Raw genomic sequence first — 26,735 nt, 5'->3', positions numbered from 1 at the left:
AAAATGCAATTTGGTTTTCCGCAACAAGAACTGTATTTCTTATTAAGCTCATGGCCAATAAGTAAAAGCTGCAAAAATAAAATATCCTTTCAACATTTTAATACATTATTACTATATTTACTATAATATACACGTTTATAATTTAAATATGTAACCTTTTTATTCGGTTAAACCTGTTTACTCTTTCGATATGCATCGTATGCACAACATAGTATAAATACATGACAATGAACTTGAGACAGAGTTTGTGATATTTGATACACAAACATCGATGTACAAAGATTTGAAAAGCTTAAAAGTATCATTGATCTGTTTAAAATATTTAAACATTATAGCAAATTATATTGGGTGCATTCAAGATTGTTCATCGATGGACATCAATGAATTTTTCAAAAAATTTTTTCATCGAACGCGTTTAAGTTTTATGGAAAAACATCATAAATCGTTAAAATATATCATAAAATTTAAATCAAAAAGTTAAAAGTTAAAATATCATAAAAAAATATTAATCAAAAAACTCAATTATGATGGAAAAAGTATCATATAGTATAAAAGTATAAAAAAATCATTATGGAAACGATGAGTGACCCATTGACATGAAATAATTTTTTTATTAATTTAAAGATAATATTTATTAGGATACAAATAAAATTGAAATTTAATAACTTAAGAACTGCCTGAAAAGTATCTTATCTTTTATCAGTCATCCCAAACTTCAAAGGTAGCATTTTAAGAAGGTCCTAAAAGTATCTAAGTAAAAAAAAAACAGTATTTTTTAACCATCACAATATCAATTATTCAATACCTAACATTAATAACTACATGTATTTTTCTTATGGCATGTCATGTGCAATTTAAGTCAGTAAGTATTGATGTCTCCGCGAAATACCACTAAATCCAGTTGTCTCCCTTGCTACTTACTTATTAGGTAGTAATGTAACTTTGAGAACGTTCTCAATTATTGAATGACTTAACAATCATACACGCCTGTATAAAGGTTTTATTCTACACAATCGTTTAAATCAATTTGTAATAGTGTAAGACCTTCAGTATCAAGGAAATCTTAGTGTGTTTATTAAGAACATATATTTAATGAGCAAAAATAAAATGAACAAGTTTTTAGTACCTACTTAAATACTTACTTAAATGAATAATTTTTTATCTGTTCGGTAACGCTTTTTAGTGCAAATTCCAAATTATAGTATATGACAATAGTTTTTTTATAGCAAAAAAAAAGACACATACCTACTGTAATGAAGACATCTATTAACATTGAATTTGGTCAACTGTTAGAGTGTAACGAAGATGAATCATCAAAAAAAGTTATATCTCAAACGAACAATTTGATTGGGCAAGATCATAAAATATTTTTCAAAATTTTCGATTTAGCTGATTAAATTGGGCTTTTTAAACGAGAAAAATTTGACTTTCGTCGAAAAATGATTGATTCACGACTCGTGTGCTGCAGATTTGAAGAAAAATTCGCGACTTTGTTACTTTTTGTCGGATTTTTTTATTATCTTGCCCAGTTTTCTCTTATTTATTAATTTTGCAAGTGTTTTTGTCCAATACACATTTTTGTTTTTGTTTTATCTTTTCAGCTTTATTCAAATCAACCAGCAACATGAAACCATTGTTTATAATAATAATATCAAAATTCTTAATTTTCTCTGAATGTCGTCAATCAGTATTTGAAACTTTTTTTGACAATTATAACTCAGCTCTTTCAAACTCCCCTATTCGAGATACAGAAAACTTTTCAAAGGAATATGATTTTATAATTGTGGGGGCTGGATCCGGGGGATCTGTTTTAGCAAATAGACTCTCTGCAGAAAACTGGAGCATTTTGTTATTAGAAGTAGGAAAAGAAGAATCTGTAATAACAGATATACCAATTTCGAGTGCAGTTACTGGTATCACAGGTTCAATTAAATAATTTTGGTTTTTGTTACAATGTAATTTTATATAAAAGCGAACTGATTTTAGGATACAATTGGGGATATCGCTCACAACCAGTAAAAAATGCGTGTCGACGATTAGAATATGGAGTATGTAACTGGCCGAAAGGCAGAGCCTTAGGTGGATCTAGCGTAGTTAATTTTTTAATTTACACTCGAGGAAATGCAAAAGATTATGATGAGTGGGAGAAAGCTGGTAATTACGGCTGGGGCTGGGAAGATGTTCTTCCATATTATAAAAGAATGGAAAATGTCCAAATCCCTGAATTTCGCGATTCGTCATTTCGAGGAACAAGTGGACCACTTGATATTGAACATGCCAACTTTCGAACTCCTCTATTGGATGCATTTTTTGATGCAGGTCGTGAATTGGGGTATCAAGTTAGAGATCCGAACGGCGAATCTCAATTAGGTTTTTCGCAATGTCAAGCTACGATGAGACGCGGAAGGCGATGCAGCGCTAGCAAAGCCTACATACGACCTGCAGCTATGCGTCCGAATTTACATATATCAATGAAATCATGGGTTACCAAAGTGGTTATTGATAAGAACACAAAAACAGCTATGGGAGTGGAGTTCTATAAAAACAATCACAAATATTTTGTTAAATCCAAAAAAGAAGTTATATTGGCAGCAGGAGCTATAGGATCTCCACATTTGTTAATGCTGTCCGGAGTTGGACCAGCTGACCATTTGCGTGAATTTGGAATTCCAGTTATTCAAAACCTGCAAGTTGGACAAAATATGCAAGATCACAATTCGTTGTCATCTCTAACATTTCTTATTGATAAGCCAATAACGATCAGCGATAGTACTGCTCAAAATCCTTTAAATATTATGAATTACTGGTTCCTGGGAAAAGGTCCATTAACGTTGCCCGGAGGAGGTGAAGGAATTGCGTTTATGAAAACAAATGTTTCCTTTTTACGTAAGTATTTTAATACCTACTATGGCTCGTATGAGTATTTTATAATAATTAAAGTGGATAATTTCTGCTTTTAAAATCACAAATAATGCTAGTTGTGTTTTATTTTCCAAAATCATTTTATGCTGCAGAAACTAAAGTTTAAGTTATTTTCATTGATAGCGGAAGACGTTCCTGATATCGAGCTTGTTATGGGATCTGGGTCTTTAAATGGCGATACATATGGCGCATTAAGAAAGTTGTTAGGATTTACTGATGAGTTTTATTATTCAGTTTATAAAGATGTGATTAACAAACCGGCGTTTGGCATGGTTCCGGTATTAATGCGACCAAAAAGTCGAGGATTTATGAAATTGAAAAGCAAAAATCCATTTGAATGGCCAATAATGCAACCAAACTATTTTCAACATCCAGATGATATGAAAGTTATGTTACAAGGTGTCAAAATGGTGAGAAACTCTTAGGATACCTAATAATTTAATTAATTGTATTAAACCCTGATAAATGTATGACATTTTGTCATAGCGATCAGAATAGGTCTTCGGACCTATTTTCGGATAAAAAAATTTTTAAGTCACGTGACCAAAATCATTATTTTTTCTTAAATCTTAATTTTGGGAAATTCTATTTCAATTTGACTTAAAACTTTGAAATAACTAAAACAAAAATTAATTTAATGTGAATAAATTACGTTTAACGTTCAAAAATGTAAAAAAAAAAATAGTAAAAAAATTAAGTAATTTTTATTTTTTTTCTCTCTTCATCAAAATCCTCATGCGACATAAAGTGAAATAATTAAGTTTAATGACATAACTTGTCTTCATTTTTAGGCTGTTGAAGTAGCTGAATCTCGTCCTTTTCAAAAATACAATGCAAAACTTTTGAAACGACCTTACCCAGGATGTGAAAATGTTCCTTTTAGAACCGATGCATATTGGGAGTGTCTTTTGGTTAATTACGGATCCAGTTTACAGCATCAGTCCGGAACCTGTAAAATGGGTCCTTCTAGCGATTTTGATGCTGTAGTTGATCCTGAACTTAAAGTGTATGGAATCAAGGGCCTAAGAGTTGCTGATGCTTCCATAATACCAATTTTACCCGCATCACATACAAATGCAGTAGCATTTATGATTGGAGAAAAGGCATCTGATCTGATTAAAAACCATTGGAAAAAAGAAAATAGTGCGCTAACAAACCAAATTGAAATGGATGACAATGAAACAGTATTGAATTTAAACATCAGCAATAACAGTATCCGTTGAGTAATGCTTATAGTTCATATGAAAATTCCAATAAGTTGAATTTTTTACATTTTTCGTTCAGAAGAATTATAATTTAAAATATAAAAATACCAAAATCTAGTCAATAAACTTAATTATATTTTGATTATTCATGTATTTTCAACATTGCCATACTAAAATGCGCCTCCCATACAAATAATACCTCTTAACCCTTGGCGGTCACTACAATGAATTTTCTGTAGATCATTTTTTTGGTTTTTGGAAATTTTATGATTAAATAAATGTTAAAAACTACTTCTGTACAAAGCTAAAAAAAAAAAAAAAATTTTTATATAAAAAAAATATATTTAAAAAATTATACAGAAAACTGATAATATATATAAGAAGTTTTCAACTTTAAAAATAGAACATTTACATTTGTCAAAATAAAAAATAGCAAAAAAAGCGAACTAAAAAGGAATAACAAAAAAGCCTTGTGGAAACAAAGTAAAAAAGGGCCAAAGTTACTAAATTAGAGAACAAAAAAAAATTTTTTTTTTTAATATAATTTTTTAAATATATTTTTTTAATATATATTTTTTAAATATGTTTATTATTAAATACGAATATAATGGTTTTGTTAAATTTTGTTTATCTATTTGAAATCTATCTACAAAATAAGAATGACCAGTAGAACTATTTTTTAAAACGTTTTTTCCAGTAAAATACTACTTAGGAATTCTATGTTGGGGATACTTAAGTGTTTACAAATTACAAAGAAAAACATAGTCAGCTGTTTTACTTTACCAGTCGTATTTATTTATTTGCGTACACAAGGCAGTATGTAGAATACATAAGGAAAACGAATTTTCCCGAGTATGCATATGTCATACATTCCGTAAAACTACAGTTTTTTTGCTAATACTTTCCAGTTTCTACTGAGTCATAGACGAGTAAACATAGAAATAAAAGTAAAACAAAATAGTTTGTTCATGTTAACAAATATATTCAAAGTTTTTAGATAATATAACTTTCTATGGCATTAAATAAATGCATCTGAATAGGTTTTTATAAAACCAAGAAGGTGAAAAGTAAATTGAAAAAAATAAACTTTGTAGAAGATTGCAACTGTTATTAATTTAAGAATTATTATAGACGTAAAATCTTATCATAGAATTGGAATGATCAAAATATAGTTATGCTTCTCAAGTAAAAATAATTTTTTTTTTAATGTAAGCTAAAACACAAATTATATGAATAAAATATTGATTTTATACATATGGGTAGTGTGTGATGATAATAGGTGTGTGCTACCGAGTTTTTTTTTTTTATAAAAATTGATAATGTTTTTGGTTTTGATACAAATGGTTCTAAAGTAAAAAACAATGAAGTATAGGTAAATTTGATATCTGTAGGGTGAAAAGAAAACAAATATTAGACGCACTACAAAATCTAAATATACATATTTGTATATGAATATACATGGTATAAAATATCAGTATAATAAATCACCTTTTAGCAAAACAAAATGTAAATAGTATGTCAATGTACCGAAGAAAAAATAAAAATGATATTTTGGAGATTTTTAAACCTTTGCAATTTATGTTTTTTATAAAGCCACATCATGTCACTATTAGGTTTTTCAAATTATGTTATCTTTTTTGTAAACATTAGTAATTAAAAAGCTTTATAACTGCATATTTTCACGTTTGGACTTGGTGGCTTTTTTTGTAAAATATATAAAAATATATATATATATTAATTATTCAATGATATAGAAATATATTGCCTTTTTAACTTAATTTATGGTATTCAACAGAGGCGGACTTGGAAGGAAAAAGTTACCGGAAATATAGGCCCAAAATTGACCCATTTTCCAAAATTTTATCATCTTTATATTGAAATTTCTAAAAATTCAGCCCATTTTTGCCTAATTTTAGGCCCACCGGCCCATCGGGAATTTTCCCGGTTCTCCCAATGGCCAGTCCGCCTCTGGTATTCAATCAATCAAGTAAAAATAATCTATATTTTTATAATTAACTAATATATCTAAAAGTAAAATTTTAATAATTTCAGGTTTCGATGTACATGTAAAATATAATCTACTAAGACACGAAAGCAGATATGTGATATTCAGATATATTTTTAATAAAAATACCATAAATTTACCTCGTGATTCGATAAATGGTTCTAAAATATACTTGTATGTAATGAATACGTATTACTATTTAGTACAATGTGATTTTCTAATTATTTGAGCAATAAGAGTCTAAAAACGGTGCAATTGAAAAACTTTGTAGTAAATAGCAAAAAGTTTATTGAAATTAATATTTAAAACGCTTTTAAATTGAGAGCATTTTATGGTTTTAAGCACCGAAATATGATATCATCCCGAGCAGTACAATTAGGACTTAATTATATACAAATTCTTAACATTCTTCTTTTGATATCAGGCACAGGTTTGTAGCTTATCAATTTTAACTTACTTAGGCCGCTTCAAATTTGTTCAAATACTTAACAATAAATAGATATAAATAAAAACTAACAATCATAATTTATTAAACATTATTCCTCATCAAAAAGACGAAAACTCGACTAAGAATTAAGTTCTGTCCGATTTTAGACAAAAATATTAAATTAGATATTTTATTATTGAATTTAATAGTACTGCATAGCCTTAGTTTTAAATACCTAATATTGAAGCGGCCTGGATACCATTTAGAATAATTTTACACAAAAATATTATAGAATGGTATTAAATAGTCTCTTAAAACTATGTTTTTCAGCTGACGCAATTGATTGTTTTAAGTGTGTTTCATTAAATGGAAACAATCCACTTTGCGATGATCCCTTTCATGTAGGTCAAAACATATATATAACGTCATGCATAAAAATGTAATTCAAAATGACTTTGGAATTATTAAATTTTTCAGAATAACGTTACAACAGCCATCTTAGAATCACCATGTATGGGTGGTAGAAAAGGAAGGGATGGATTATTCCCAGCCACTTCTTGTATCAAAATTGCTGGAACCTATGGTAATGAAAAAATAAAATCAATATATTTTTTTTAATTTACTATTTCTTTTTACCGCATTCATTTAAAATTTACTATGTGTATATATAAAACCACACATGCAGATGATACACATGAAACCTTAACAGTTCGGGGTTGTGCTCTAGACAGTGGAACACTAACAACAGGTAATCTTATCAAGACAGTTTAAAGCTTCTAAACCTATGAAAAAAATATAATCTAGGTCTTGAATTTATTTAATGGAAAGATTAATAAGTAAAAACTATAAGTCCTATTTTTCTTTTTAAATAGATACCGAAATCATTAGAATGTCGCATTGTGGTCGATTTTATTATGATGATAGGTAAATGTTTTATAGTTTGGTTTATCATTAGTTTGGTTAACTCTTTTTTTTTTAATTCAGATACGTTCATGGATGTTTACAAAGCTGCAATGATGCTGATGCTTGTAATAGCTCGACTCAATTTTTCGATAATAGTTGCTTCCTTTCACTAGTCTTGATTGTTGCACTGCGTTATTTTAGCTAACGAGTTTCATGAAAATAAGAAGAAATCATTTTTTTTTTTTTGAAATATTCGAAAAAAAAATTCACATTACATATTTTATAAATATATCACTGCTGACCAATGATTTTAATAATAAATTTTAATACACAATAACTTTTACTAAAATTTTATGAAATATGGATAACAAACAGGCAATTACAAAGCACTTGAACAGAATTTTCTATGCTAAAAGACTAAATTTTACAAACACAATAATAATTAAAATTCCAATTTATCGCCTTAAGAATATTTTTGAGAAACGCGAGTATTTTCACAAAATAAATGTACTTGATGTAGCAGATCGTGGTTGCATTGTTTTACCTTGAGTATATTTATTTTACCATGAATTTTATGAAGTCATATAAGTTATATTTAAAATTGGAATTGGCGAAAGAGTTCCTTGTAATGTTTAAAAATATTTCATATCTCTACATTAATTGCACATTTGATATTTTTTTAGATAACCTATTTTAAATAAATATTTGAATAGAAAGAACAAGGTTTTAAATTAAAAATTTTCAAATATTTTAGTTAGGTTTGGGGTAAAGAAGCATTAATTAAAAAGTTCATTAGCAATATTAACATGTAACCTTTTAAACATACTTTTTTTAAACTACAACTTTATTTAAGAATTTTTTTTTTGCCACAAAAATTTTTTGTTTCACTAAAAATGACTTTATCGTAATCTTTGGCCAAAATCCCCAGGATACCTAAAGAACTCATAGCAAGAACTCATATTTGGGTATTTTGGGGGTATTTTCGAGGTACCTTCATCTCATATCGTATGGAAAAATTATCTTAAATGCAAAGTGTTATATATCGTTGGAAAGAGGACAAAACTTTTTTTTAGGTAGGTATCGTGGAGATTACGAAAAAATCATTTTCAGCGAAAAAAAAAAATTTTGTGGTAAAAAACAAAATTCTTAAATAAAGTTGTAGTTAAAAGTAAAATAAAATGAGAAAAAAACTTATCAGTTCGAAGAAGTTTTGAATCGACCAAACACCTTATAACTTAACTTACACAAAAAAAAAGTTGTGTGTTAGACCATAAAGGCACGGGAAAATCAATAAAAAACAAAATTTTATTATTTTCAAAATATTTATGATAAATTTAATGATTGAATGATTCATGACTTAAAAACATTTGTTCTCTTTCTAATCTTATGTATTTAAAATTGAAACTTCCATCTATACAGATTATGAAACTCGATCATGCAAATTTTTCACATTTTCAACACGATTCCGTTCGGGTTTGTTTTTTGTGGTTTGTCAGGCTTAAATATAATTTCGAATATAAAATTCGGTTTTAATCAGATGAAGCCGTTTGTGTGTCAATTCAAGAAGGCAAATTAAAACTTTAATAATTAATATTTTAACAAAAATTGAGTTCTGATTTTAATGTAAACTGGAATTTTTATGTTGTTTCAATAACTTCTAAAACCTTTTTTTTAACTTGATAGTGGTATTAATCAATGGATATTGTTATTGGTATCAAAGAATTTTTTAAATGCAAAGTGTTATTCTTCATAAAATTAGGTGTATGTAATTTTTCACACACTCAAGCATTAAAACCGTTATGACTACAATTTTATGACAAAGTTTCTAATTTTAAAGCTAAATGCTCAAATACTAATTTTTGTTCTTTTTATTATTTATATAAAAATTATTATGCAATATAAGTAAAAAACATAACAAAATTGTACGCAAACGAACAAATAAACTATTGAAAAATCAAAAACTCTTATTTTTACTGCATTTAAAAGAAATAAAAATGCTATCCTGGCTATCGCAATGGTGGTGATGTACCAAAAATAAAGATATTACCCTGACTAAGTACGGAAGCGGTGGTAAAAAACATGGGGGTTGTAATGGTACTTATCGTAATGGTAGTTATCTTAGATTTGATCAATTATTTTAGCAAAGTCAAGCATTTTATAGCATACTATAAATTTTTAAAAATTCGATGTAAAATAAAAAAAAAATATTTTTGACGTTGAAAAAGTATTTTTATCATTAATTTTTCATATCAGAGGGCTCAGGCATGATTTCGAGCATTTCATATTTGTGAAACAAAATTTTGAAATTTTTTATTTGAAATACGGTATCGTTTTTAAACCACAACTTTTATACATTTTTTTATTTACTATACCATTACAACTTTAAGTGATTTCAACAATCGATTTACAACATAATTTATAATAAATCTTTTTAATCTAAATTTTAGTGAATTCTAACGGTTGTATATTTTGAAATATTTTTTTCTTATAAATGATTTGATATTTAAATAAATAAATACTTAATTAAATAAATATTTAGACTATATTTTGATATTAATATTTACCTATTCTTAAAACAATAAAAATGTAAAGACCCAAATTAAATTTTGAATTTTTCCTTCACAACAAACACGGTTTTAGTCCTCTGAGAAATAAGAGTGTAAATGAGTAAAGGAATATAATTTAAGGGAAGAGTGAAAATTTATTAAATTGTACCAACCTATAACATTTACAATTTCATTCAAAGTTGACGTGGTGTATTTATTTTTAAATGAACGATAAATACATTTATAATTAAAAAAAAAAAAAAAAAAACAATAAATGTCTCAGTGCTCTTATATGCATCTATAAAAATATAACACTATCACTGAATGTCAAAGCTCGATAAAATATGAGAAAGAAGTTTTTGGATATAATTTGGTTTGTTTGTTTTATACAAACATTCAACTTTGTTGCAGCATTAAATTACCCGGTCTTTACACACATTAATGCCAAATGGAATTTTACACCGGTTCACCTGGAAATTGCGGAATTCCTAGCTGATGAATCCAATGTACACTATTGGGATTATGTAGAAGCTTTAAATCAGTTAAAACCGGAAATATTAAAAATAGGTGAAAAATTATTTTTAATTAAATTGAAAATATGCATGTTAATCTAAAGAATTTTTTCTATAGAATCGGATGAAAAACAATATGATGCAGCCATTAAAATAGCAGAAAACATTTTACCTGAGGGACAGATGAGTTTGCTCAAGTTGGCTTTGTCATTAAAAACTTACACACCGTTGGTGTATGCTCATGCTCAAATTGTCAATGAAATTCTTAGAGGTCAGCCATGTGAAGAAGAAGCTTTTGTGCAAATTGGAGATAGTATTGTATGCGATTTGCAAACATTTGATACAAAGATAGAAGATGTATCTGAGAATTTGAGCTTAGAATTATTTAGTTTTGATCACATTTATCCTAGTTCTGCAGAAAATAATATTACAGCAATCTTATACGGTCAAATTGGGACAAAATCAATGAAAAATTATCACAATAAACTAAAAACTTTGTCTGATAAAAAGCTTATAAAATATGTGATACGCAACTATGTGAAACACAACAGTAAAAGAAAAATTCGTCTTTCTGGTTATGGTGTCGAAATGCATTTAAAGTCTACAGAATATAAAAGCCAAGATGATTCTCCTAAACCAAAAGATGAAAATGTAAAAGAAGACAATGAAGACACGGAAACTGAACTTGAAGGCTTGAACTTTGACACTTTAAAGCAGAGATTCAGTGGATTATCACATGTTTTAGATACATTTCGATCTCATTTAATAGAGAAACATAAAGAAGTAATAATCGCACCCTTGAAAGCTTGGGAGCTACAAGATCTCGGTTTGCAGGCGTCTGAGAGAATAGCATCCATTCAGGGTGACGAAGCTTTGCATGTTTTACAAATGATTGCACAAAACTTTCCTCTGCAAGTAAAAAGTTTGCTTCACATACCTGTAACCGAGGAGCTCAAAAATGAAATGAAACATAATATTGAGGTGTTTGGTCGAAATCTAAATCTTCAGCCGCCTGATGCAGCTCTCTTTGTAAATGGGCTATTCTTTGACGCTGAAACCCTTGATATTTTTACGTTATTAGATACATTGAGAAGTGAAAGCCGAGTCCTAGACGGACTGTTTAAGTTAGGGTTTAAAGGAAAATCTAGTGAGCCTTTGTTAGCTCTAGATTTGTCTTCATCCGCTTCCAAAGATTTTGCAATTGATATAAGAGACTCGGCTATCTCTTGGATTAATGATTTAGAAAAAGATAATCAGTATCGAAGGTGGCCTAGTAGCGTATTAGATTTACTTCGGCCCACATTTCCTGGAATGATGCGCAATGTTCGGAAAAATTTATTTAACTTGGTAAGCTATTTTATTATTTACAACTTTAATGCTCACCAAAATATGAAAGTGCGTATGCGAAATCATAATGTTTACAATTTTCTTTTAGATTATAGTATTTGATCCTTTAACCACTGAATGTCGTGATTTGTTGAAATTAGCAGAAAGCTTCGTTGTCCACACCGCACCTGTACGCCTGGGATTAGTGTTAGCAGCTACAGAAAACAATATAGAAAACGAAGTATATAGATCAATTATTTGTGCTTTTAATTATGTATCTCAACAAAAAAGTATGAGAGAAGCACTTGAATTTCTCACAAGCATTTTCTCCTCTTTAATGCCTAATGCGGAGGTTTCAATGAAATCTATAGAAAACCAAATGACAAAAACTTTTCCTAAAATAAATTATGATTTGGTAAAAGATATACTAGGAGAAGACTCAGACTATGACTATGGAAGACAATTAACAAAGGAATTTATTGCTCGATTAGGTACGAATATATTACCTCAGGTGCTACTGAACGGGGTTCTTTTGCCTCAATCGTCATTAAATATAAATGATTTTGAAGAAGCAGTTTTAACCGAAATTATGCAGCAAACTCCAAATATTCAAAAAGCTGTTTATCGCGGTGAATTGGATGACACAATGGTTGTTATCGACTATCTAATGTCTCAGTCACACGTGATGCCAAGATTAAATGAAAGAATTTTAAATACAGAAGGTCTAAAATTTTTGGATTTGACTGGAACACCTTACAAACATCTAGAAAATGTCAAAGCCTTATCTGAGTTATCAGATTCTGATATGACTGCTACATTAATGGACAATCTTAAATACTTTGAAACAAAATCTTCTTCTGAAAATTTTCTTTCTAATCCAAATATATACTTTCATTCGCTATGGGTTGTTGGTGATTTGACTACAAAACAAACTAAAGATATATTGAAAAATGCTTTGAAATTTATGGTAAGTTCATTTTTAGTTTATTTAAGAAATTTATTGCTATTTTTTTTTTCAGAAATCAACGGAAAGTCTACGTGTCTCTTTCATTCCAAATGCTGATAATCTAAAAAAGGATAATATTAATAATTTGGTATGGTCCGCTGTAAACACATTGAACGGCGAAGAAGCTATCAAATTGGTACTAAAATTATTAGAAAGTGAAGATTTAACGACTGTGGATATACCTGAAGACGTCAAAGGGTTTCTTCGATCAACCGAAATTCATTTGAAAATGTTGCGAGTGTATTGTCAGCGTATTTTGAATTTAAAGTCGTCGGCAAGTGCGTTAGTACTCAACGGGAAAGTAATGGGACCACTAGATAACAAAGAAATATTTGATCTCGATGATTTCGGCCTATTAGAAAAGTTTAATAATTTTATATATGTTGATAAAATTAGAGCTGGCTTAAAAGAAATTGATGAAGTTTCAACAATTCGACTAACATCCGATGTACTTCTCAAATTGAATGCACTTCTAATTCCACGGCAAAGTGTCAAAACCCGTTATGTTTTGCCGAATTCATTAAGAGAAGATAGAACTGTGGTAAAGCTACAACATAAAAGAGAAAACGCACCAAGCTTTAGCATCGTTGCTGTTCTTGACCCTGTATCACGAGGAGCTCAAAAGCTATCTTCCATATTGATTTTACTTCGAAAAGTAATAAATTGTGACATGAAGCTTTTTTTGTGTGCTATTGATAAGCACAGTGACATGCCCGTGAAAAATTTTTACAGATACGTAATCGAATCTGAATTAGAATTTAGGGAGGGAAAACTGTTAGAAGGACCTGCAGCTAAGTTTATTGGTTTACCCTCAGAGTCATTACTCACCCAAAACCTAAATGTACCAGAAAACTGGTTAGTTGAGATTACACGTAGCGTATATGATTTGGATAATATTAGGTTATCAGATATCAATGGACCTATTCATAGTGAATATGAACTTGAACATTTACTATTGGAAGGGCATTGTTTCGACTCTTCATCTGGCGCACCACCTAGAGGATTGCAGTTTGTTTTAGGTACCAGAGACCAAAGCAAGTATGTAGATACATTAGTTATGGCAAATTTGGGATATTTTCAATTAAAAGCCAATCCAGGAGCATATGACTTGCGATTACGTCATGGTAAAAGTTCAGACTTATATGATATTACGCAAGTCGATGGTGCAAATGTCAGACATTTTTCGAATCACACGAGGGTAGTAATTATTAATTTGAGATCCTTGGTTTTAAAGGTGCGAGTAACAAAAAAGCCGGGTATGCATGGAATCGATTTATTGTCTGAAAATGATGAACCTAGCAAAAACGGAATTTGGAGTTCAATTGCAAATACTTGGAGTGGAGGGGAAACTGAATCCGAAACTATTAATATTTTTAGCGTTGCAAGCGGACATCTATATGAACGCCTTCTCAGGATAATGATGTTGAGTTTGCTTAAGAACACCAAAAGTCCAGTAAAGTTTTGGTTCTTAAAAAATTACTTATCTCCGCAGTTTATAGACTTCTTGCCACATATGTCTAAACACTATAAGTTTCATTATGAGTTTGTTCAATATAAATGGCCAAGATGGCTCCATCAACAAACAGAGAAACAACGAATCATTTGGGGCTATAAAATTCTATTTTTGGATGTACTATTTCCACTGGATGTAAAGAAAATTATTTTTGTCGATGCAGACCAAATAATAAGACACGACATCAACGAACTATATAATTTTGATTTAGGTGGTGCCCCATATGGATACGTTCCATTTTGTGATTCTAGGAAGGAAATGGAAGGATTTAGATTTTGGAAAGTAGGTTATTGGAAAAATCATTTGCAAGGACGGCCATATCACATTTCCGCACTGTACGTAGTTGATTTGAAACGTTTCAGAAGAATTGCTGCCGGTGATCGATTACGTGGCCAATACCAGGCACTGAGTCAAGATCCAAATAGTTTATCAAATTTAGATCAAGATTTACCAAACAACATGATTCATCAAGTTATGATCAAATCTCTTCCACAAGATTGGCTGTGGTGTGAGACTTGGTGTTCTTCTGAATCGCTTGCAACAGCTAAGACAATTGATTTATGTAACAACCCACAAACTAAGGAGGCTAAATTAACAGCGGCTCAGCGAATCGTTCCAGAATGGAAAGATTATGATGCAGAAATCAAAAATTTGATGACAGAGATGGAAGATGTAACAATAGATGCGGAACATTCCGAGAGTAAGCGATTGTTTTTCTTTATAAAGAATACACATTTATTACCTGTTTTCTGATTTTTCATTTTTAGAACGCCAACATGATCCTACAGAATTGTGATTCTTTAACATTGACTTCGATAGCGAATTAGGCGAACGTAGTTTAATTTAAACAACAAAAAAAAAATACTAATAATAAATTAATGGTCTTAATTAATAAGACACTTATCTTTTATTCATAAACAATAAATTTATATCTAATTTTCTTCAATTCCTATAGAGCACCATTTCATACGAGTAGCTCTGGCTGCATTTCTCACTAATCTTTTTTCATCATCTAAAACAGGAATAATTCCATAGACAACTTCTTCCTTTTTTGGCAACAACAAATACGTAGAATAAATGGTAACGTTTTTTAAGGTGCACAGTGCTTGTAATCGGATTTTCTGAAAACGAAAAATACTCAAAAGAATTAATAAAACGAACATTTAACTTTCAATTTGAATGTTCCCTGTGAACGAAATGTTTACTTGTTTTTTGTCTTCTGATTACGCAAAAGAGAAGGTTGTTATTATTAACATGTTTTATTAACATATTTAAAACATGTTGTTTTTGTTGTGAGCGTATATTTCTCCGAACAATACAACTTAATCGCTACATTAGGAGATCTAACCTTTGGGGTACCCATTTTACATGGACGAACTGACGACTTCAATACATTTTTGTAAATTTACTTAAAATGCCGCGGCATGCCGTACGGATTAAAAATGCTCAAATTAATCCCTTAAGTGTTAAATTAATCATTTTTTTCGTAAAAGGGATCAATCTAATACCTTAAGGGATTAAATTAACCCCTTACAGAGATTAATTTCTTGGGGCTGTTATTGACCAACTCCAAAAGAGGTTGAATTAATCCATTAAGGGATTAGATTGATCACTTTTACGAAAATAGGTAATAATTATTGAGGTAAGGTATTCAAGGTAAGAATTAATTTAAACACTTCCGTAGAGTGTGTTAAAAACACTGAAACTAAAATAAAATAATGAAATAAATAATGGAACTGCATATTTACCATTGTAAAAGCAGGTTGAGTTAAAATCAAAAGTTTGTCCACAATGTGAGATACGTAAGTTGAAAAGTAGTCATTTTGCTCTTCAATAAATTTGTTCAGAATATTCAGGCAAGCCAAAATACAACGTTGATCTTTTAAGCTTAGTGCTTTAATAACAGTTTTTCCAATCTTGTCAATGTTCGTTTTTAAAGCTGACAATGGTACAATGTTCATAACTAAAACAATTGTTGTAACTTGATTATCTGCTAAATCCGTTACTTGGCAATCGATCTTTTTCAATAAGTAACACAAAATTTTCTGCTTATAAAGGTATTTCTCTAACGGTTGGTATTGCTCTGGCACTTCTCTTGTGAGTATTTCAAAAGCCGTAACAGCTGAATTCGAGGTTATTGGATCCTTGAGAAGGGCTATCAACTAATGATGTCATGCGAAATAAAATGTTCATCAATTGAAAATAAATATATATAAGAAAATCAATAATAATGTTTTAACTTACAGGATCCATGACGAATTCAAAGTCACCAAAACCGCGTTTAACCAAACTCTTAGTTATCCATGCAAAAGTTGCAATCGCTTCATTTCTGTTGCTTAGTATTTCAGATCGAAGTGTTTCCAATGTTTGTCTTATCCAACGTTGGTGCAAATCATCATAAGGAATTTTATTAAACACAACATAAAGTATTTGATTACTCATAATTCGTTCCTCATCGTTTGATGACAAAGATATTTTTATTAAATTCCCAGTTAGGAGTGTAAAATATTCGTTTAGTCCTGCATTTGGTTTTAAATAGCCTAATAAACCTGATAGAATGTACAGGTCATTGTTTACATTAGGATTCAAGGCAGTCAAGAGGGGTATAATAACAGTTTTTTGCATTTCCATATTTGAATATTTCACGAAAATTTCAAGTAACTTAGTGTATTGTTTTAAATGTTGATACGAGTTATGCCGATAATTCTTTATAAACGTTACAAGTTCTTCGATCAATGACGTTTTAGAATCATTTAAAATGCTTCTATTTTTTTCTGTCATGACACTTTCTAAATATATGACTGTGTCTGTACGTAAACGTTCATTGTTCTCATTGTTTAATATGAAGGAAATGATAAAATTATATATATATTCTTCTAAATTCGGTTCAAACATAAGATTAGCAAGAACTTTTATTGGTTCTGCACTGACCTGCAAGGTTGCCTGCTCTTTTAGTTTTTCTACAATTATTTCAGACACTTCATTGTTGAACCTAGAGTTAAAACTTATGGCAGCATTGCTGATATCACAAAATAATTCGTTGCTTTTCGGGTCGGATGTCAGATCAACTAATCTTTGATAAATAATAAAACGACTTTTTTTACACATGATGTCTTTTATGTTTCCAATAATTCGAAGGCATAACCGTGTTACTATTGTATTATTATCGTACATAAAAGTATCAACAATTTCTTTGCGAAGTAAATCAGTATCACTACTCTCTAATTCTTTAAAGGTGTTATATGAATTTGTTATCGTACAAATACTTTCAATACACTCTAAAATTTTAATTATTTTCTCAGTATCTCTCGCATTAAAATCATTTAACAACAAAGGAAGCACTTTTGGAATAACATATAAGGCAGATTGCTCACTACTTTTCAGACAAGTACAAATTATGTCGAAATTTGGACCAAATGATTTGCAGTTAATATCATTTATAGAAGGCAGAACTGATTTCAGTACTATTTTTAAAGCTTCTTTCAATGTTTCGTTGCTGCTACTAAAATTTGACAATAAACTTTGTAAACCAGAAAGAGCTAATTGTTTCCACTCCATGTTTTTGTCAGATATCACTTCTATTTTGATTGCTTCCCATAAGCTTTCAAAATGCTTTTCTATTTTATCACTTGAAAACTTTTTTGTAATGTTTATCTAAAAATACATAAAATACTAGTTAAAAATATAGTTATGAAATGCAGCATAGTATCTTTAATCTTCGATTTTCTCGGGTTTCAAATCGGCACTAAAAATTTGAAATTGTCTAGAAATTATACATAAATCGTTCTGTCGTATTATTATACATATATACAATTTTTTAAGAAGTATGAATCGGATATTCCTTTTGAAAAAAAACTTATGATCGTTACTTATACATACCAAAAGTTTGAGAGAATCTGTTTTTGCGGTTTTCAAGTCACTGCTAATTTTTTCCAAAATAAGTTCAACGCAACCATTGATGAAATCCAAGCTAGCAGAGAGACAGTTTTCTAAGTGTTCTGCTAATGAATCTCTAGTTATCGCCGATGAGTCTGATTGTGTAAAATCAACAGGAAAGTAAACAGCAAACACCTCAAAGGCATCATCGGTTAAATGAAATAAAGAATAATTTTTAATGAGCTGTGGCATAAAGTTGAAAATTAAAAGCAAATTTCTTGGATCTCTTTCTCCTTCAATAGAATTGATTACTCCGTAGATCCAGTCAGCACCCATTTTTTTAAATTCTAAAAAAAACAAAAATCGGATTCTCATTTGATTCATATGTAGATAGTTTCTTACCTTCAGAATTTAATTCGGATGCAATTTGTAACATTTTATATATTTTTTCACGGTCTTCTCTTTTTTGAGTTTGGCAATGTATACATCGAAACATTTTGGTACAAAATTCTGCTAAATAACTTTCAAAATTTAAATGAAGTTTGCACAGCGTTAAGCATCCTGATAGCACAATCGGAATAATTGAATGATGATCATTCAATCGATTAATAAAAAAGGTCCAAATAACTTTTAATTCCTGATCATTTAAGTCATTGGGACTTAAACTATTAAGAACTTCAACAAAGAACTTCGTTCCAATGAATCTTAAATCATTTTCCTTTGCGCACAGAATTGGTTCAAGCATTTCAACTAGTTCATGAATATTTCGTGTTTTATGTTTCAAATCTATTAAGAATTATAAATGTTAGAAGACAATTTTAATTATTTTTCCAAGTTTATACCTGAAACTACATCGCTAATAAATGCTTGATTGACATCATTTTGTTGAAAGAATTCAATCAAAGTCAATGGAAAGATTGCCATGATGATTGTGTTTCAACAATTATTTACCTACTTTTATTTAAATACTTATTTAATTAAATAAATAATATCTTAAACTAAAACTCGAAAGACACAGGTTTGTACAATGGGCTTAACACTGTCATACTTTTTGGGTCCGTATATTGAAATATACAATCACGTTCAAAGTAACCAGAAGTTTTTTATGAAAAATAAATTTTAAGTATTTAAATAAGAGCAAATTCATTTATATACATCGAAAAATTAAAGAGGAAGATCATTAACGGGATAGACCAATTAAACCCCACAGTAAAATGAGTGTCAATAACAGCTGATATTTATTCTACCACGTGGAAACGTTTTGTGGAAAGCGAATGCATTTTTACACATATTTTAAAAATCAAAATGAACACTTTCAATGAAGAATCGACTGTTATTAATGATTTGGTAAGTAAATAAATGTTTGTAAAACAAGTGTGTAAAAATATTTTTTTAGGAACTAAGATCCAATCATCTTCAACTAAGTATCGATCAAATTAAGACTGAAAGTATTTTTGAACAAGATTTTGAACTTTCTCGGATGCTTACAGAAAACTCGAAGCTTAAACATCGCTTGAGAATCTTAAGAGAGGTAAAAACAACTTTTTTTCTTTTTGAAAAATAATTATTTTACATTAAAAAAACTTGCAGGCCATCAGCAAAGAATCAGATGTATCAAAAGAAGAACCAGAACCAAATGGATTGATTAATTTGATGGAATATCTAAAAACGAAACTCAAAAAAGCAATTCAAAAAGCCTATCCTAACCTACATGATGCCCCTGTGGTACTTACTGTATCAACAAACTCAAAATTTAATGACTATCAATGTAATAGTGCAATGCCAGTTTCTAAGTTGTTGAAAGAGAATGGTGTCAACACGAATCCCCGAGCTGTTGGAACAGAAATAGCGAAATATGTGAATCCTTGTTCAGTGGTTGAAAAAATTGATGTTGCCGGGGCAGGATTCATAAATATACATTTAAGTCGGTAACTATTGAATTTAACTATTACATTTATCAGTAAATTCTTTATGTCTTTCGTTTTTATTTTCAAGCCAATATGCAAAAAAGGCACTTGCCGATGTTCTTGTAAATGGTGTTACTGCTCCAAAATGTGAGAAAAAAAGAGTTGTTGTCGATTTTTCCTCCCCAAATATAGCAAAAGAGATGCACGTTGGCCATCTGAGGTAAATAAGATATGATGAGTACATAAGGAAAGTTCCAATTTCATTTAATGCCATGCTTACAGGAGTACCATTATAGGAGAATCGATTAGCCGTCTTTTAGAGTTTTTCGATCACGATGTTATTCGTTTAAATCACGTTGGAGACTGGGGAACACAATTTGGAATGCTAATTGTACATTTGCAAGACACATTCCCAAATTATTTAATACAGTCTCCTCCAATAGAAGATTTACAAGCTTTTTATAAAGCTTCAAAAATTCGATTTGACGAAGATGAACAGTTTAAAAAAAGATCTTATGATGCCGTTGTTCAGTTACAAGGACACCATCCAGATTACATCAAGGCATGGAACATGATTTGTGATGTGTCGCGTTCAGAATTCAAAAAGATTTATGATAGACTAGACATAAGTCTAAAGGAGCGTGGAGAATCTTTTTATCAGAAACATATGGAACGTTTAGTAAAAGAGTTAAAAGAAAATGAATATCTTGAAGAGGATGATGGTCGAATGATTATGTGGGGTTTAAATCGTGAGGGTATCCCTTTGACGATTGTTAAAACAGGTACATAAATATCTTTAAAAATAATAATAATAAAAGTACCTCAACAAATATTTACATTTTCTATTTTGCGCAGGTGGAGGTTTTACTTATGACACCTCGGATATGGCTGCTATAAAACAGCGTATTGAAGAAGAAAAAGCTGACTGGATTATTTATGTTACTGATAATGGTCAAGCAACTCATTTCCATACGATATTTTCTTGCGCATCTAGAATAAACTTACTCCAACCTGAAAAGCATCGTGTAGATCACGTTGGATTCGGACTTGTTTTAGGGGAAGATGGAAAAAAATTTAAAACTAGATCTGGAGATACAATAAAGCTTATCGAATTACTGGATGAGGGATTAAAACGTAGTATGGATAAGCTAAAGGAAAAAGGTCGTGACAAAGTTTTAAATGCTGCAGAACTAAAAGAAGCTCAAGAATCAGTTGCTTACGGTTGCATCAAGTATGCAGATTTGTCTAAAAACCGTACATGCGATTATGTATTTTCCTTTGATAGAATGCTTGAAGATAAAGGAAATACCGCTGTTTATTTATTATATGCGTATACTCGCATCAAATCGATTGCTCGTAATTGTGGTACAGAGTATGTGAAAAAAATTCGGGAGCTTGCAAAAACAAATCTTTTTGCATTGGAACATGAAAAGGAATATAAGTTGGCAAAAGTTTTACTCAAGTTTCCTTATGTCATAACAGAATGTTGCAGTGACCTTTTACTACATCGATTATGTGATTACGTTTATGAAATTTGTACTTGTTTCAGTGAGTTTTACGACAATTGCTACTGTATTGAAAAAGATAAAGAGGGTAGGAGTTTTGTTCTCAGGTATTCTTATTTAATATTTATAAAATTAAATATACTTTTAGGTAAAATAATAAAAATTAATGATGAACGAGTACTTTTATCAGAGGCTGCAGCATTAATAATGGAAAAATGCTTTTATATTCTTGGTTTAAAACCCATTGGAAAAATATAAAGTAGTTTTCAGTTATGAAGCAACAATACCTTCGAAATGAGGAAAATAAAAATTTTAAATTTACAGTTTTATAGAAATTTTATGCCAAATACAATTTCTCCTAAAACTATGTTTTCATTTAAATTATCATTAAGGTAAAAAACTTATAAGAAACAAAACTGGGTATCTATTATCAATATAGGATCTGTCTATAGATGAGAATAAAAATTGTTCTAATAAGCTAACCAAGGATGATGTGTTAAAGATTCCTTAGACCGATCGCCATAATCGTAGGTCAATTCTACTCCTGGGTTAATGTCATTTTTTGCTACCAAAATAAGGTGAGGTTGTCCCTTTACTGCAACAGTTTTTGTAACTAAGTTTCCGTTTCTTGAATGGTTTACTAGTCGACCAAGTCTGCCAGTTTCTTCAGTTGCATCAATGCTATTGAATAAGAAAGCTCATTTCGAATTCAATATTCAAACAATGGTTTATAATTTTAAAAAATATTACCAAAATTGTTGCTCACTATATTTAAAGTAATACATATAGCAGCCAGTATTTTCATCTTTTGCATATTGAGTTTCTCTCTTATTAGCTTCTGCTATCGATATCAATTCTCCAACATATTCTAGTACAAATTCATTTTTTCTAAATGTTCTCGACGCAACAATTCCTCTTCCTTTATTTTCAAACGTTTTAACCTGTAAAAAAATAAGTGAATCAGTCTGTATGCAGGTATTACAGTTATAAAAAAACAATAAATTACTTCTAAGCCATCTTCACTCTGTTCTATTATAGCCTTTTCATAACTACGCATAAGCTCTTGTTGAACTTCTTTATTTGTTTTTCTGACGCTTCTTCGGATGGGGAAAAAATCTGTAAGTTTTTTAGTGGCATTGTCTTGCTTTGCTTTATTATTTCTTGTATTTTGGCGTGCACTTGGGTTAGCTGAAGAATTGAGAACTTTTTTTTTGTCCTCAAGTGTCGTAGCTGCAACAGATGAAAGCTCATCAGAGCTATTTTCACGAGATGTCATGTCAAGTCTATGGAATATAAATAATATATTAGGTCTTCAATTTTGACATTTTATAACGTTAGAATTACCTCTTTTTATTTCGTGAATTCCGTTTATGGTCATTTACATTTACTGTTTGCTCGAGAATTTCAGTTCCATTTTTCTCTGGGGAAATACAAACTATTCGATGAGGTGTCAATGGTTTAGATGGTGAATGATATTTCTTAGCTGGTGAAATTCTTTTTTCAACGGTATTGTGTTTTGCATTTGTCGTTTGAAGCGAGATTTTTTGTGGCGTGGAGAAGTTTTCTGATTCATACGCATTATCTGACAATTTTGTTAAATCTGGTTCCTGTAATTTGAAAAAATCCTTTATGTTTGGAGAAGTAACTTCCACTGTCCTAGTTTCCCGCTTATTTCGAGTTGTTTTTTTGTAGACGCTGTCTGTTTTCTTGTCAAAAACCATTTCTATTTTTACATTGCAGGTCTTCATATCTTTACGCTTTGGACTAGCAACATCATCAAAGTCTGTGGTAATCTTTGGGTTTTCACGGCATTTTCGTGCTAAAAGACGATAAAAATTTATATAAAAAGGACTAAAAATGCTACATTTATGTACGAGACGCTTTGTTTCTGTTTTTATGTATTTAGGTACTTATTCTTTTTTTATTACATTTATTTACTTATGTTTGAAATTAAATACTTACTTCGTATCATTGTTCTTTGTCACTTATTTCAAAGTATTAAATTGAAAATCTTACAATTTCGATAACGCTTTTTCTATGTACCGATTATTTAATTCTTCAAAATGTTTATAAGTGAAGATGCTTGGTTCCAGAATAGGTCCCAGTTACTGACAGTTATAACGAAATCATAAGACGTCAAAGAATATGTCAAAACAAAATTTGCCATCAAAACATACGTGGCCAAGTAGCTAAAGTAAAAAACAATAATGAAGTATTTTTTCCTTATTTTGTACATTTTTGTGACTGTATTCCATCTAACAAAAGCTTATTTTGTTACCGTAAGTACTTAAATCGCCAAACATTGTGCTCCTTTTTTTCGTTGATGCTTAATTTTTGTTACTTTATACCGACAGGTAGATGCTCATTCAGAAGAATGTTTTTATGATAAAGCAGAAGCTGGCACAAAACTAGGTGAAATCTGAAAAACAAACAATTTGATTAATGACACAAAATTTTAAGTAATAGTAAAATCATTCTATTTTAGGTCTCATTTTTGAAATTGTGGAGGGTGGATGGATGGATATAGACATTAAAATTACGGGTCCAGATGGAAAGGTTATTTATCATGGCGAAGGTGAATCAACTGGAAAATATACTTTTGCCGCATACGAAAGTGGAATATATCACTACTGTTTCAGTAATAAAATGTCTTCAATGACACCAAAAGTAATTAAATTTATAACAAACAGAATATATGACAACGTTTATTTAAAAAAAAAAACCATTTCTAGGTTGTGATGTTTTCCATGGAGATTGGGGAAGCTCCAAAAGGTACACAAGGTGCCCCTGGTGAGTCTGATGCAGGACATACAAAATTGGAGGATATGATAAGAGAGTTATCTGGAACGCTCACTGGAATCAAACACGAACAAGAGTACATGCATGTATGTCACTTATTTTTATTTGTAATATGAACAAAAAAAAAACTATAACCATCGTTTTTTCATAGGTTCGCAATCGAATTCACCGCGGAATCAATGAAAGCACAAACTCTCGCGTCGTTATGTGGTCCACGTTTGAAGCTTTGGTCTTGGTTGTCATGACATTGGGACAAGTTTATTATTTGAAACGATTCTTTGAAGTTCGCAGGGTAGTGTAATGAATGCATTTCAGTCTTTAAACAATTGAAAATAAAAAAAAAAATCAAAAAAACTATTTATTATCTTGGAATTTCTATTGGAGGAACAATTTTTTTAATTTTTTTCGAGAATCTCTCGTATGGCTTTATTGCCAGTTGATCACCATAACAAGATATTTTATGCTCTCCCACAATAAAGTCGAATATACAACCGATTTTTGGAACAACTAAAAAGTAAAATTATGTCATGACTGCAATAACATAGAAAAAATGTTCACCTTTTACAAAACCATCTTTCATCAATATTTGAAAAACATTTTTGAATTCTATTAACACAATTCCTTCCATATTTTCCAAGCCAGAATTTTTAGCTTTGTTAATCATAACTTGAGCCCCATGTAAATCTATTTTATAAAAATTACACCTGAATAAAATATAAAATTTTAAAACTTTAAGTACTTTGATTTTGAATAGTGGTAGATACCTACTTTAGTTTTTCCATTTTTGACTGTGAAAAATTATCTATTCCTAAAATTCTTTTAACATAGCCGATCCACTGTTGATTTAATATCATTGCTTGGTTCCAATTGACCGTTCCACTTATGATATTAATATTTCGTGGCACTATATTTTTTTAATAAGAAAATTCTTATAAATATTTAAATATTTATTTATCAAAAAAATAATAAAAGGAGATTTTACCGTGTCTTTTAGTTTTCGCATTGGTCTTACAACTTCTTTTTTGCTTTATGTTGCGTTTTTGCCGAAGATTTTGTGCATAGTTTAAAGAAATTTCTGATTTTTGGAACTCTTTGTGAACATGAGCCTGCAAAAAATCTAATCAAATGTTTTCTAACGTAATATCTATTTAAATTATTAGAAAGTAAATAATAAATATTACCCATTATCATCCGACTATTTTCTGTCAAAAGCTTTGACTGAAACTGTCAAAAACTGTCAAGGAAGAAAAAAATACGAATTGAAGTAAATAAGTATCAAAGAACGCCAAGTAATAATTATGAAAGCTGTTTACAACGTTTTGTTGAAGCGGTCATCCACATTTGCCGTTGGAATATTCGCGTCTGTGTTCTTCTTTGAACGAGGATTCGATATTATAGCTGACTCAATTTTCGATTCACATAATCGTGGAGTAAGTAACCCATATTACATAATATTACTAATCAGATTCGATATATGTGGTTTGTTATTTTTTTACATTTGCAGAAATTGTGGAAGGATATTAAGCACAAATATGAGCAATAGTGGTAATGAGGTTATGAATTTCCTCTAAATTATGAAGTTAAGATGAATTCAAATATGTAATATGTAGATACGCAAGTATCAGATAATGAAATAAAAAGTAAAACTATATCAAATGTACTACTCGTTTATTTTGAAAATACCATAATATAGATGTTATTTTGTTGGATTCGTCGGATCAAGTCGTTTGAAGCCATTGGTCAGAAGAATTCCATTATCCTCAAGGCTCGATAAAAAATTTCCAATGTTGGTTTTATCCCTTTTAGAAATGTCACATCTTAGTTCATGTATACCAAATTGCAAACATCTTCTTGAAAATACCTGCATAAAATGGAATAAATTGTATGTTCAAAACATTTTACACATCAGTAAATACCCGTGCTAAATTTATATAAGCAGCTGTGTTGGAGGTCTTGCATAAATTTTTTTTGACTGACCATTCTTTTGTTGAGGCTTCTACAATAGTTCCGTCGAGAAAATGAATAACCCTAGCTGTCACATATTTTCCAGACGGCTCAATAACAAGTCTATTCAAAAAGTGAATATCACTTATTTAATACAATATTCAGGAACATACTCACTTGTTATAATAAGATTTTCCTGGTTTTTCCAAATGGAACCCATCATTATTGTATGCAATTCTTAATTTTTCTAAATTTTTTGGGTTATGGTTGTACAAAAAAGTATCTCCAGCTGCAATTTGATTAATTGCATTTAGTTTAGTTAAAACGCTTCTGGGTTTT

General features: G+C 30.0%; 7 protein-coding genes across 9 annotated transcripts; 5 read left to right on the top strand and 2 right to left on the bottom strand.

Moving 5' to 3' along the window:
- Positions 1-1,162: 1,162 nt before the first annotated feature.
- Positions 1,163-4,359, top strand: LOC134827027 (glucose dehydrogenase [FAD, quinone]-like). Its single transcript, XM_063839554.1, has 5 exons — positions 1,163-1,296; positions 1,602-1,922; positions 1,987-2,886; positions 3,046-3,332; positions 3,714-4,359. The coding sequence occupies exons 1-5, from the start codon at positions 1,254-1,256 to the stop codon at positions 4,143-4,145; spliced, it is 1,983 nt and encodes a 660-aa protein (XP_063695624.1). The 5' UTR covers positions 1,163-1,253; the 3' UTR covers positions 4,146-4,359.
- Positions 4,360-4,554: 195 nt separating this feature from the next.
- LOC134828075 (uncharacterized) lies at positions 4,555-7,806 on the top strand. Of its 3 annotated transcripts, none has more exons than XM_063841041.1 (7): positions 4,555-4,610; positions 6,180-6,562; positions 6,890-6,960; positions 7,037-7,142; positions 7,245-7,307; positions 7,432-7,483; positions 7,544-7,806. In XM_063841041.1, exons 2-7 carry the CDS (start codon positions 6,484-6,486, stop codon positions 7,665-7,667), a joined length of 495 nt encoding a protein of 164 aa, XP_063697111.1. In that variant the 5' UTR covers positions 4,555-4,610; positions 6,180-6,483; the 3' UTR covers positions 7,668-7,806. The 3 variants fall into 3 exon arrangements, with proteins under 3 accessions (XP_063697111.1, XP_063697102.1, XP_063697118.1); XM_063841032.1 differs by lacking the exon at positions 4,555-4,610 and adding an exon at positions 4,987-5,187; XM_063841048.1 differs by lacking the exon at positions 4,555-4,610 and adding an exon at positions 4,987-5,194.
- A 2,388-nt stretch (positions 7,807-10,194) lies between these two features.
- LOC134828026 (UDP-glucose:glycoprotein glucosyltransferase) lies at positions 10,195-15,270 on the top strand. Its single transcript, XM_063840974.1, has 5 exons — positions 10,195-10,575; positions 10,639-11,867; positions 11,956-12,813; positions 12,866-15,065; positions 15,133-15,270. Exons 1-5 carry the CDS (start codon positions 10,353-10,355, stop codon positions 15,159-15,161), a joined length of 4,539 nt encoding a protein of 1,512 aa, XP_063697044.1. The 5' UTR covers positions 10,195-10,352; the 3' UTR covers positions 15,162-15,270.
- Positions 15,271-15,297: 27 nt separating this feature from the next.
- LOC134828036 (MMS19 nucleotide excision repair protein) lies at positions 15,298-19,207 on the bottom strand. The gene is made up of 6 exons (XM_063840985.1): positions 19,084-19,207; positions 18,644-19,027; positions 18,245-18,588; positions 16,610-18,019; positions 16,114-16,527; positions 15,298-15,486 (listed from the first exon to the last, which is right to left on the bottom strand). The coding sequence occupies exons 1-6, from the start codon at positions 19,163-19,165 to the stop codon at positions 15,298-15,300; spliced, it is 2,823 nt and encodes a 940-aa protein (XP_063697055.1). The 5' UTR covers positions 19,166-19,207.
- A 115-nt stretch (positions 19,208-19,322) lies between these two features.
- Positions 19,323-21,988, top strand: LOC134828046 (probable arginine--tRNA ligase, cytoplasmic). Its single transcript, XM_063840997.1, has 7 exons — positions 19,323-19,588; positions 19,638-19,772; positions 19,832-20,169; positions 20,237-20,368; positions 20,431-20,930; positions 21,004-21,741; positions 21,802-21,988. The coding sequence occupies exons 1-7, from the start codon at positions 19,547-19,549 to the stop codon at positions 21,909-21,911; spliced, it is 1,995 nt and encodes a 664-aa protein (XP_063697067.1). The 5' UTR covers positions 19,323-19,546; the 3' UTR covers positions 21,912-21,988.
- On the bottom strand, positions 21,964-23,887 carry LOC134828056 (histone-lysine N-methyltransferase Set8). The gene is made up of 5 exons (XM_063841008.1): positions 23,616-23,887; positions 22,998-23,472; positions 22,660-22,936; positions 22,404-22,594; positions 21,964-22,334 (listed from the first exon to the last, which is right to left on the bottom strand). Exons 1-5 carry the CDS (start codon positions 23,623-23,625, stop codon positions 22,124-22,126), a joined length of 1,164 nt encoding a protein of 387 aa, XP_063697078.1. The 5' UTR covers positions 23,626-23,887; the 3' UTR covers positions 21,964-22,123.
- LOC134828066 (transmembrane emp24 domain-containing protein 2) lies at positions 23,784-25,117 on the top strand. Its single transcript, XM_063841020.1, has 5 exons — positions 23,784-23,932; positions 24,008-24,065; positions 24,139-24,320; positions 24,386-24,538; positions 24,604-25,117. Exons 1-5 carry the CDS (start codon positions 23,861-23,863, stop codon positions 24,751-24,753), a joined length of 615 nt encoding a protein of 204 aa, XP_063697090.1. The 5' UTR covers positions 23,784-23,860; the 3' UTR covers positions 24,754-25,117.
- Positions 25,118-26,735: the final 1,618 nt, after the last annotated feature.

Source organism: Culicoides brevitarsis, chromosome 1 (assembly GCF_036172545.1).
Source record: "Culicoides brevitarsis isolate CSIRO-B50_1 chromosome 1, AGI_CSIRO_Cbre_v1, whole genome shotgun sequence".
In the NCBI taxonomy this organism is placed as follows: domain Eukaryota; kingdom Metazoa; phylum Arthropoda; class Insecta; order Diptera; family Ceratopogonidae; genus Culicoides; species Culicoides brevitarsis.
The sequence above is the reverse complement of the archived record's forward strand: the minus strand, read 5'-3'. Positions and strand labels throughout refer to the sequence as shown.

Excerpts from the sequence above, each read along its gene's own strand:
- LOC134827027 (XM_063839554.1), top strand. The coding sequence starts at position 1,254 with ATGAAGACATCTATTAACATTGAATTTGGTCAACTGTTAGAGT. Across the intron at positions 1,923-1,986 it reads TGCAGTTACTGGTATCACAG|GATACAATTGGGGATATCGC; the intron begins GTTCAATTAAAT and ends AACTGATTTTAG. Across the intron at positions 2,887-3,045 it reads AACAAATGTTTCCTTTTTAC|CGGAAGACGTTCCTGATATC; the intron begins GTAAGTATTTTA and ends TTTCATTGATAG.
- LOC134828075 (XM_063841041.1), top strand. The coding sequence starts at position 6,484 with ATGATATCATCCCGAGCAGTACAATTAGGACTTAATTATATACAAATT. Across the intron at positions 6,961-7,036 it reads TTTGCGATGATCCCTTTCAT|AATAACGTTACAACAGCCAT; the intron begins GTAGGTCAAAAC and ends TAAATTTTTCAG. Across the intron at positions 7,308-7,431 it reads CAGTGGAACACTAACAACAG|ATACCGAAATCATTAGAATG; the intron begins GTAATCTTATCA and ends CTTTTTAAATAG.
- LOC134828026 (XM_063840974.1), top strand. The coding sequence starts at position 10,353 with ATGAGAAAGAAGTTTTTGGATATAATTTGGTTTGTTTGTTTTATACAA. Across the intron at positions 11,868-11,955 it reads GGAAAAATTTATTTAACTTG|ATTATAGTATTTGATCCTTT; the intron begins GTAAGCTATTTT and ends ATTTTCTTTTAG. Across the intron at positions 12,814-12,865 it reads AAAATGCTTTGAAATTTATG|AAATCAACGGAAAGTCTACG; the intron begins GTAAGTTCATTT and ends TTTTTTTTTCAG.
- LOC134828036 (XM_063840985.1), bottom strand. The coding sequence starts at position 19,165 with ATGGCAATCTTTCCATTGACTTTGATTGAATTCTTTCAACAAAATGAT. Across the intron at positions 18,589-18,643 it reads ATCCGAATTAAATTCTGAAG|AATTTAAAAAAATGGGTGCT; the intron begins GTAAGAAACTAT and ends TGTTTTTTTTAG. Across the intron at positions 18,020-18,244 it reads CAGATTCTCTCAAACTTTTG|ATAAACATTACAAAAAAGTT; the intron begins GTATGTATAAGT and ends ATGTATTTTTAG.
- LOC134828046 (XM_063840997.1), top strand. The coding sequence starts at position 19,547 with ATGAACACTTTCAATGAAGAATCGACTGTTATTAATGATTTG. Across the intron at positions 19,773-19,831 it reads GCTTGAGAATCTTAAGAGAG|GCCATCAGCAAAGAATCAGA; the intron begins GTAAAAACAACT and ends AAAAACTTGCAG. Across the intron at positions 21,742-21,801 it reads TATTGAAAAAGATAAAGAGG|GTAAAATAATAAAAATTAAT; the intron begins GTAGGAGTTTTG and ends ATATACTTTTAG.
- LOC134828056 (XM_063841008.1), bottom strand. Across the intron at positions 22,595-22,659 it reads AGAGTGAAGATGGCTTAGAA|GTTAAAACGTTTGAAAATAA; the intron begins GTAATTTATTGT and ends ATTTTTTTACAG. Across the intron at positions 22,335-22,403 it reads TATAGTGAGCAACAATTTTG|CATTGATGCAACTGAAGAAA; the intron begins GTAATATTTTTT and ends CTTATTCAATAG.
- LOC134828066 (XM_063841020.1), top strand. The coding sequence starts at position 23,861 with ATGAAGTATTTTTTCCTTATTTTGTACATTTTTGTGACTGTATTCCAT. Across the intron at positions 24,066-24,138 it reads AGAAGCTGGCACAAAACTAG|GTCTCATTTTTGAAATTGTG; the intron begins GTGAAATCTGAA and ends ATTCTATTTTAG. Across the intron at positions 24,539-24,603 it reads ACGAACAAGAGTACATGCAT|GTTCGCAATCGAATTCACCG; the intron begins GTATGTCACTTA and ends GTTTTTTCATAG.